The 11,043-nt window shown below is 28.8% G+C and overlaps 1 protein-coding gene across 3 annotated transcripts; it reads right to left on the bottom strand.

Moving 5' to 3' along the window:
- Positions 1 to 7,715: 7,715 nt before the first annotated feature.
- Positions 7,716 to 8,523, bottom strand: LOC132937409 (uncharacterized). 3 transcript variants are annotated; one of them, XM_061004229.1, is made up of 3 exons: positions 8,505 to 8,523; positions 7,958 to 8,157; positions 7,716 to 7,889 (listed from the first exon to the last, which is right to left on the bottom strand). In XM_061004229.1, the coding sequence occupies exons 2-3, from the start codon at positions 8,128 to 8,130 to the stop codon at positions 7,733 to 7,735; spliced, it is 330 nt and encodes a 109-aa protein (XP_060860212.1). In that variant the 5' UTR covers positions 8,131 to 8,157; positions 8,505 to 8,523; the 3' UTR covers positions 7,716 to 7,732. The 3 variants fall into 3 exon arrangements, with proteins under 3 accessions (XP_060860212.1, XP_060860211.1, XP_060860210.1); XM_061004228.1 differs by lacking the exon at positions 8,505 to 8,523 and adding an exon at positions 8,286 to 8,379; XM_061004227.1 differs by lacking the exon at positions 8,505 to 8,523 and having other exon boundaries at positions 7,958 to 8,181.
- Between the last annotated feature and the right edge of the window lie 2,520 nt (positions 8,524 to 11,043).

The raw sequence follows: 11,043 nt of genomic DNA, 5'->3' as shown, positions 1-11,043 counted from the left end.
GCATGAAATATTTTTAATGAGTGCTGGGAAATTAGATCTATAAAACAAGTAATGTATTAGCACAAATTTCATGTCATGTGAATTGCCTAAATAATACTCCTTTTAAAACATGATACGCTGGTGCCCCTCAGCTCAATTATATATATATTTTTTCGTAATAATTACCTATAAATAAAAAATAGCTTCTTGATTTAAAGCTTTTTTTGGAAACTTTATTGACTATTGCCTATTTCAAGCATTTTTAATGCGACAAGTTCCGAACATTAGCGATGAATTATGTTATACTGAAAGTATCCGAGCTACAGTTTCATGTTGACTATACAGACATCAATACTACGGACACGTATAATACTGTATCATAATTATTTCTTAAATGTAAGAACTTACTACATAGACTGATTGTATTTATTACCTAACTATAATTGGTTTAATACTTTTATATAAAAATATTATAATTATTACACATTATTTTCAACAATTTCTTCAATTAATATAAAAGAATGTTGAATTTATTGTTAATAAAATATACAAGATCAACTGTTGTAATTTTTAAAATGCAAATTTTTCAATTTTGTGCCCTCCCAAGAATTGCACTGTGGCGCAGGCACCACTCACCTCCCTTGCTTTGCCCTGGGTATGTGTGAGTGTGTGTGTGTGTGTGTGTGTGTGTGTGTGTGTCTGTGTGTCTGAGTGGGTGTGCTCTCATAGATGAGAAATTTGGCAAGCCTATACTTGAGGGAGTTCACCTCTTACTGGCTCAAAGTCCAATTTTAAAATGTCGCATTTTCTAGATTTGTTTGCACAGGGATTCGTTAACTAACGAATAACTAATTTGCAAAGGGTTGCCATTTATAGTTACAAAAATAAAATACCAACACCAGCCAAGTACGTCACGAACGTGTTAAAAATATATTGTGTAGCTTTAAATTTTCAGTAGTTTCAAAAGCGCCGTGGAGCACAGAAAAAAATTAAGGAAAAACATGAATTTTTATGCAAAATTGAATTTTTATTATATCGATTTTGGTTTTTGTTGTTACTCTAAAACAAGTGATCGTAGATACATAAAATATTGACTGCGTAAAAAGGCTTGAAAATTTAATACAAGGCTCCTACTATATTGTTACAATGACATTTGAAAAATATTAAAATTCCTTATAGTCATAGTTTTGTTTTATACGTTTTTAATGTTCACAAAATACGGAAATATCACGAAAATTATAAAATTATTTTTAGTTGAGAATTCATAAAAATTTAACTTTTTAAATCTAAGATTTTAAAATGTAATACAAAATTATTCATAGATTTGTCTACCTTTATAAAAAAAAAATGTCTACAAGCAACTCAAATTAAATTTATATAAGCATTTAAAGTTCAAATTTTGACAAAAGACGTAAAAATCACGATAGTTTCAATGTTTGATTACAATTATTTCTAATCCGATCAGATTTATTTTAAATAGCTCCACAGTAAAAAAAAAACTAATTTTAGAGATTAATTTGGACTAAAATCCACAGAGTATAACCTCAGCAGGAATAATCCTGGACAAATTATTTGTTATACTTACATAGTTGCATATATACACCATCAATGCCATAATTTTGCCATTTATTGTATCTAAATAAATAAATAATAATAAATATAATAATAATAAAAACAAAACATTTTAATGTCAAAAAAATTTTTTACGAAGCTTTCTTAATTTTAATTAACATATTTCAATTAATTTAATTTTAAATTTCGGGCCGTAATTTGTGTGTAACCCAAAAACACTCGGGCCACAATTCGAATGCACCCCGAAAAAACTCTGGCTGGAATTCGGAAGAAATTTTTACTTAGGGATGCAATTAGTAGCCATCACCCGTTACGAACATTTTTAGTTTCCAATTTTTTATTTTTTTTTTTTATAAATTTCAATAAAACTCAGTGCTCGAAATGGACCGGAACGCACCGGCATTTTGGTTCGTAATATAAACTTTGCGTCTGTTCCGGTTCGTAAAAATCGACAGTATCACAATCTAGAGGATTAAAATTTAAAATTATAATATTTCCTTTCGACATAATATAATATACTTAATATAGAGAGAAGTTCAATTGTTTGGTTTTGGTGCAACTCTAAAACAAATGACCGTAGTACATGAAATGTTGACTGAATGTTTATATTAGTATTTTCTATACACCATAACATTTTCAAAAATAAATTTTTCAAATTTTCAAATTTTATAGCTAAGGATTGAAAATTTTAAACAAAGGTCCACGTAAATAGTTAAATATATAAATTACTTTATTCACAATAATATCATCAAATATACTTAGTAATATCATAAACTGACTGACCTCTTCGCTCAGATATTAATACTTTATATTTGATATCATAACTGCAGTGCCCTGCAATTATATTATAAACGAAGACAGGATTTATAATATGTTTTTACATAATATTGTTACTGGGTCTATGCAGTCTTATGAGAGTAAGAAATGTGGACAATTCGTTCAATTCTGAGCTCGTAGAGAAAAGTTTTTTTGCATATTTGAGAATATTTTATGGGTGAATATTTCTTATTTAAATATTCGCCACCAAAGGTATTCATTTTTTTTTTAATTCGATATGAAAATGTTGTAAAAGCTTTGTCAATATGTTCAAAAAGTTCAAAAAAGAAATAAGCCGCAAAATCCAAAGCTCTATTAAATCAGTTTTGTTCTTTCAATATAATATTTGTTCTAACATTTCTTGATAACATTTTATCAACTGTTAACACACTTTCAATACACTTGCAATCTTCAACCCTCGATATAATTAAATGTTTAAAATTAGTTGAAGCAACAAAAGCAGAGCTTAAACGTTTACGTTAAGATGAACATTTTAGTAACTTTAATACAAAATCTGAAATTACAGCTTCGAATTTAAATATTTCTTTATCAAATGATAAAAAATGACGTACGAATAATAATAGTACATTAACTGATTATATTATAACTTCAACGACTGGTTTTAAAAATACTGATATTACGATTCAAAATATGCGAGTTATGTATTTTACAGTGGTGGATAATATATTAAGTGAAATGAACAAAAGATTTAATGACAATTCCGATTTTTTAACTGCAATATCAGTATTTAATCTGACATCAAACAATTTTTTAAATGATAATTTTGTTTTAAAATTTACGAATTATTATGGCGGTGATAAATATTTTTTGGATAAAGTATTGAGTCAATTCAGATTAGCAAAAAATATGTACATTGGCTTTAAAAATATTATGGATTTTTACAAAGAAATATGCGATATGGGAAAGTCATTTGAGAAGATTGAATCGGTTATTGGACGATGTGTGTGAAGTTGGCCCCCCAACATTGTCCGACCGATTGGTGAAATATGTTAATATTTTGCAAATTAATTGCAAATAATTGCAAATTGATTTTCAGAATTTGCAAATAATTCGTTAACATATTATAAACAAAAAACTGTTACGGGGGGCCAACTTCACGCAGCCCCCCGACTTTGTCAGATCGATTCGTGAAATATGTCAATATTTTGCAAATTAATTTCAAATAATTGCAAATTGTTTTTTAGGATTTGAAAATAACTCATTAACATATTATAAGCGAAAACCCGTTACGTTTATTGACATATTTCACGAATCGATCGGACACAGTCGGGGGGCTGCGTGAAGTTGGCCCCCCGTAACAGTTTCTCTCTTATAATATGCTATCGAATTATTTGCAAATTCTGAAAACCAATTTGCAATTATTTGCAATTAATTTGCAAAATATTAACATATTTCACGAATCGATCGGACAAAGTCGGGGGGCTACGTGAAGTTTACCCCCCGTAACGGGTTTTTGGTTATAATATGTTAACGAATTATTTGAAAATTCTGAAAACCAATTTGCAATTATTTGCAATTAATTTGCAAAATATTAACATATTTCACGAATCGGTCGGATAATGTCGGGGGCCAACATCACACACATTATTAAACGTGTGTTGATTATTCCAGTAAGTTCGGCATCAGCCGAAAGAAGTTTTTCAACTATGAGAAGAATTAAGACATATTTACGGAAATCTATGACTACTACGCGTCTTCATAATTTAGCATTGATATCAATCGAAAGAGAGTTCAGTTCGAAGTTGTTGAAAGATCCTACTAAGATAATTGACGAGTTCGCCAAAATGAAAAACAGGTCAATTTATCAGTTTATCAAATAAATAGTCATATTATAAATAATTCTTAATATTAGTACGTCATGTTACACGTCATGCTTATGACTTAAAAAGTATAATAAAATTTTTCTTAAATTTAAAAATGTGTTGACTATACAAATTATTTTTATAACCAGGCCTGTCCTGAATTTTGGTCCTATACAGTAGGCACGCCTCTGATTTAAATTAATATTTTGTTCAAATATCATAAGCATTAATCACATAACAAGAGATTTATTATACTGTAATATATGTGATGTTATTGTAAATTACAATTATTTATTAATATATTCGAATGATTTTAACCATATTATGTTGTATGTAAAAGTAGCTTAACATATTAAAGTTAACAACACGAAATTAGTTCTGCTGAACGTAAATTTGCTATATACTGTATGTAGAAATCGGATATATTTTAGGGCTTTAGACTCAGTCCTTTGGGTCTAAAGTTATTAGGTAAATGAAAAAAAAAATTTCATAAACCGATCTTAGAACCTAAACCAAAACCATAAAATGTAGAAAACCGTTCTCATAAACCGAAACCGTAACTGTTAAAATTTGAAACGGTTCAAACCCTGTGTATAAATGTTAAGTATGTTGTAAAAATTATGTGTTCATAAAGATAACTAATTAAATTTCACTAAACTGATTTAGTGATTTATAATATTAAATTTAACAAATATTATGTTTGAAAAAATGTTAAACAAAACCCCTTCCCCCATCCAAAATCCCTGAGCACGCCGCTGATTGTCTATAATATTTATACCTAATTATAGTGAAATTATGTGTTTCTAAAAGATTTACATAATTTGAACTTTTAAGTAACGTGTAACCAAATTAAGTAACAAAATAATATTATTTATTTTGTAGTCAAAACCATTGTCTTGTTAGTTGTTATCAATGGAGAAAGCGCTTTAAAAAGTGTTGTTGTGTTAATGAAAAAATATATATTGTAATTGTTTTATATTTATTGTTTTGAACAAACTTGTTAATGATTTTTTCGTTTTTATGGCACAGGTATTAATACTTTAACAGAAAAACCCGTATTATACCTCTGTATGTACCTACATAGTTTATTGTTCTCATTATTAATGAATCTTTTCAATAAGTTTAGAAGACAAATGTTTTTATTTTGGATTGCTAATCAGGTAGGTATATGAAAAGTATAAATTGTCATATTTATGAAAGATGAAAAATAAAAACAAATTATGGATTAAAAGAACGCTACACGACCATTTGTTGTCTTCAGTAGTAGTAATTTGGGGAGTCTGAGTTAATTTTTATGGGGAGATGAAAAATGTTCAAGGAGGAATGTTCCCCTTGCAGTGCATTTGATCACCGTATACCTAAAAATTCTAATATGTATGGTTGAGGAGTCTGAGTTAATTTTTACGGGGATATGAATAAAGTTTAACCAGGAATGTATGCCTTACACTGTAAGGCTTACAGTGTAACCAATATCCCTATAATTTTCTTGGGAAAAAATCAAAACGATTTTTTATTTGGCAGACAAGATATTATTGAAAACATTTAGCCAGTTATTATCGAACCGTTGTACAATCAAGTTGTGTTATTTTTTTTTTTTAGTAAATTATCTTATTCATTCGATTTTTTTTTCAGCCAATTATTTTTAGTTTTATTAAAAACCATGAATTTACAGAAGTTTTCTAACGATTTTCCTTCGTTGGTTTATTTAATAAGACATAATTCGTATCCAGTACATTCAGATTTTACTACATTTTTATCGAGATTAAAATCGTATAATTCATTTCCACCTACTTTGTGTCAAAATAAATATTCGCTATCTGAGGCCGGATTTAAGTATTCAGGAACTGCTGACATTGTCGAATGTTTTTGTTGTGGACTGGTCTTACAAAAATGGACCAAAGATGACATTCCGTTTGTTGAACACGCAAAATGGAATCCTAAATGTATATTTGTTTTACTTTGTAAGGGTTATGAATTTATAGAAAATGTAAAAAACGAATATTTAAAATCTACACATGTTTGTGATTGTAATCAGTCTTATTCATAGTATATTATTTTACTTGAAGAAATTAATTACACTTCAATAAATTGTAATCATTTAAAAAATAAATATTCTATTAATCAACTTAAATGTGTTAATAATTGATTTTATATGTCGTGGACCTGTAGCCGAGTAGGATAACGCGTCAAGTCATAATTAAATATAGTAGGTTTAAAATTCAATAAAGTTACAGGTTCAAAGATCCAGGTAAGTATCCCCTCTCTACGCGTTATTTGATTTGGTTTCATGGTCACTTTAGTTTTTATATCAATTTCAACCAAATAAGTTTTGTATATAATAATACAGGATTCAAGTAATATACTCAGTTTTCAAATATGTGTGTTGTAAGGATCATCCGTTATTTTATTCCACGTTATTTAAAATTAAAATATTTTTTACATTTATGCGTTTTTTTAAAAAAATTATCAAATATCGACTATATCAGAAAGAACACGTAACAGTACAATATGATTCCAATTGTTGTTTCAAAGTCAGTAATCGATATACGACCTCTTAGCAAGAAAAGTGCAACTGTTGGATTTTTGGTTGATAAAAATATGTTTAATGTTATTATATTACTCCAATGTAATTTCACAAAAAAAATGATAATGGTCGATTTAATACAGTGGTATACACTAATTTCGGATTCAATTTATAGCTCAATAACTAATAATCTACATACTAATAATTGTAAACGTATAAAAATAACAGATATCATGTATTATTCAGTTAATTTAAATCAGCTTACTATCAAATTGTATGTTAATAACCAATTTTTCAAGTTATCATATAATGATCTCCATCGAATAAAAGAATTACAAGAATGTATAAATTCGTATATTGTTGAAAAGCAGAAAAAGTTGGTTTCATATAAGTCAACTTTTGATACAGTGTATTCATTAATTAAATCAAGCATTAATATTCTACCATTATCTTGTCAGCGAAATGATTTTACAAACCAGTATATACAAAATTTTGATTTTAGCAATTATTTTGTACAGAACGAGGATTTCAGTTTTATGTATGAAATACTTCAATTCCACAATAATTCACTATCAGATATAATATTAAATGATATTAAAATATAACGTTGCGATCCACGACTGCTTTATCATCAGCTGCAGCAGCAGGTTGTTTACGAGTTGCGATCATACAGCTGCTGACTATTGTTATATTATAACAATATTATATTATATGACTATTATTAATTTTTATATTGACAACCGTTGTGTTTCTAGTGCTATGATTTATTTCTGTAAGTATTGCACATAATCATAACATTATACTTTTCTAACATTATTTTTTTTTACTCTTTAAACTTTATACTATTAATAATATTACATTAATACTAAATACAAATTACCAATATTATTGTAAAAATAGAAACAAGATTAATTATTTTATTATAATGTTACTATTTTTATTATACAATCATTAAATTATAAATGTTTATAATTTGTAATATTGATAATATAGTATATACATTTAAATTGTTGTTAATTTATTTTTTAGTATTTTTAATAATTTTTTTCTTAGGATCTGCTGAAAACCGGTCCAATATTTCACGAACAACGTCATTGATTTTGTTTGAAATGTTCGAATCTTTTGTATCTCTAGTAGATGTATGAATTTTAATACTAGCTTCCGCATGTTTCCATCTAGTATAAAAATTCACTTTTTATATTTTTTAGTTTAAACATGTTATAGTCCATAGTTTTTTACTAACCTTTCATCTGACGGAATATCTTGAATTGTACTAATTTTGTAATGCTGAATAACATAGTAGTCTTCACAGTGTGGTGCAACAGGACATTTAAAAGTGTATGAATTATTTCCTTCCTTCATTGTTAATGTGTTCAATACATCATTTTCAACTTTCCCTTTTGATATCAAATCCATAAAAATATCCTTGTATGATTCCGATTGCTGATATATGAAATAAAGTAACATTTCAATTGATATTAAAAATGTGTATGTGTGTGTGTGTATATGTGTGTGTGTGTGTGTGTGTGTGTGTGTATGTATAATATTTTAGAAATAATATTAATTATCACCTTTCCAATCTTGGTCTTTTTACTACCAGTTTTTGACTCGCCAACATTTTTTCTTTTACTGATTTTTGGTTTAACAGGTTTTACTGAATATGAACTTTCCTGCTATTATTTAATAAAATATCAATAATATAAATATAAAATTATGTTTTGTATCTATTATAATAAATGTACACACACACACACACACACACACACACACAATCAAATGGGAATACTTACATCTTCATTTGATGAGCTTTCGTCAGTAGCATTGGTATATGAAGACATTGTATTTTTTACCTTTAATAAAAATTTACGAGTTAAGATTTTTAATATACTAGTTTTTAAAACTTGTACCAGATCAAAATATATTACTTGTTATGTAGTCTTGTAGCGGTTTTGTAATGTTGTGAAGCGACGACGCATTAAGTCTAGTAAATTATGTTGAGATTTAACACTGTCTATAATCAATGCATGCCGACTGCTTATATACAATCTAATAAGGTTGTATGAGTGTGTAAGTGATCATCGGTTTATGTATTATTGTCAGATAATTATAGGTATAAATAAAATAAATGTAGTGTACTCATTTTGTTTTAGGCTTTCCACATTTAATTAAACATAAAGGTCCTTTGACCAGATTACCTATGATAATTTATAATTTTAAATAACTTTTACACATATATATATAATGAAACAATGTCTGTTTGCAGTTTATTGTAGTAAGCAAGTTACTACTTAACAATAAAACAGATTCCACAGGTACATAATTATACTATACTATAATTTAGCTATACTGTAATTCGGCATAAATCGGATATTAGAAACGGAAATAGGTGTTCCTACTGTTTAATAAATAATATTACATTATTATTGTTTAATAAAATGTATATAAATCGGATATTAGAAACGGATATTAGAGACGGATATTAGAAACTCACTGAATAATATAATTACTCGGGGAGCCCTGTATACGACAATGTTCAAGTATAAAAATATAAAATAGTAGAATGATTATTTTTATTACAACGCTGTACGCGACGATATTCAATATAAAAATATTAGAATGATTATTTCAATTGAATACGCAGAATTATACTGGGAAGTCATAAAATGTGTGGGCTGGAACGATGGTCACACAAATCACATCCGTGAGCCGAGATACAGTATCTATAGGCAAGGGGTACGGGGAACTTCATATAAAAGGGAGCCCGAATCGGCCTGTTTTCAGACGTGTACTACCACCCATTAGTGCAAGCACCTTCACGCCACTCTGTACAACATTATTTTGGACTTAGAAAATTATCGAACAATATAATAAAATTCACTATAAACAACATCTGTCTTTTATTTATTCATCAACCACGACTTCAACATCAAATAAAGTGTCTGCGACCTGCATCTATAATATCTTGGCAGCCACTTATCTACTTATTAGTACTACGATAGTAGGTACCAAGCACCAAGCATATTACACTGGCGCAGTCGAACAAAGGAGGTTCAATGAGTTAAAGACGAGGCGAGCAGTCGAAGCGGCGGATTTAAATTTCCATAGGCGAGTCCAGCAGTCAAAGCGGCTACATTCAACTTCGGAGATCCAGTACCGACGCAGCGGCTACACCACGTCAGCAGCTCCACGGAGGTAACAGTTAAGGTCTGATCAACCAAGGCGACTCCGGAATCAACGAACAATTCAAGACGGGCCAGCAGACAATCAAGGAAAATGAACACAGCAGTGGCGACAGCGTTGTTGTGAGTATATTAATTAAGTGAAGATAGATAATTAAATTAAAATTGTATAGCTTGAAGTGCACGTCTCACGTTGATTCATATATGTCAGCGTTTATTTTATACTTGGTGGTGGTGTAAAATATTAGGGAAAAATATTCGAATAAAAAAAAATAAAAAAAAAAAAAAAAATAGGAAACAAGCTTGGGAAGAACTATATACGTATTTTATGATAGACAGCTGTAGACTGATCTAGGATTTTTATGGTAAATAGACGGCAAGGACCGATCTAAGATTTTTTTTGTGATAGGCAGCAGGGACTGACCTAAGTATTTTATGGTATTTTGTGATAGGCAGCAGGGACTGACCTAAGTATTTTATGGTATTTTGTGATAGACAGCGGGGACTGATCTAATAAATTAAAGTAGACGGCAATAGGCTGATCTAGGAAATTGATGCACGCGCGTAGCATTTTTGAATTATATATGGGAATAATTGATTAAAGTGAAATATTGAATTTTGAATTGAAATATAGAATATAATTGTTGAAAGAAGTTAATTGATATATATTGAAGAAAATAGATTTTGAATTAAAAGGCAGTAGATGACCTTGTTAAAGTAATTGACGTCAAATTTTGAAAAGTTTTGAAAAAAAAAAGGAATTAATTATAGGGGCCCTAGGATAAGAAATAGTATAACGTTACTAAGAATAAGTTGATAGAATAATTATTAAAAAAAAATAAATAAATTGTTAGTGTTTAGAAGATTAAATGGTAAAGCGCGTAAATTAGGAAATTTAATCATTTAGGAAAAAATTAGTAATAAGAAAAATAAGGGATAGGAAGTCGAATATTATTGGAAGGATTTACGGAGTAGCTAACCGGGGATTGTTTCTTTTTGTTATAATATTCGAGCGTAGTAAGAGCGCGTACGCATAAAACATCGCGGAACATGGCGAGGGAAACGGGTTAGGGGATACCGTATCGAAATTTAACACGCGTAACATAGGCGGTCGAACGTTTTACGTGTTATTAGATAGGTACTCATCCAT

This window comes from Metopolophium dirhodum, chromosome 1 (assembly GCF_019925205.1).
Source record: "Metopolophium dirhodum isolate CAU chromosome 1, ASM1992520v1, whole genome shotgun sequence".
NCBI classification, from domain to species: Eukaryota; Metazoa; Arthropoda; class Insecta; order Hemiptera; family Aphididae; genus Metopolophium; species Metopolophium dirhodum.
This window is presented reverse-complemented; position numbering and strand designations above follow the sequence as displayed.

Coding starts and splice junctions, on each gene's coding strand:
- LOC132937409 (XM_061004227.1), bottom strand. CDS start 8,181: ATGTTACTTTATTTCATATATCAGCAATCGGAATCATACAAGGATATT. Junction 7,890..7,957: donor GATATTCCGTCAGATGAAAG/GTTAGTAAAAAA, acceptor TTTTTATACTAG/ATGGAAACATGCGGAAGCTA.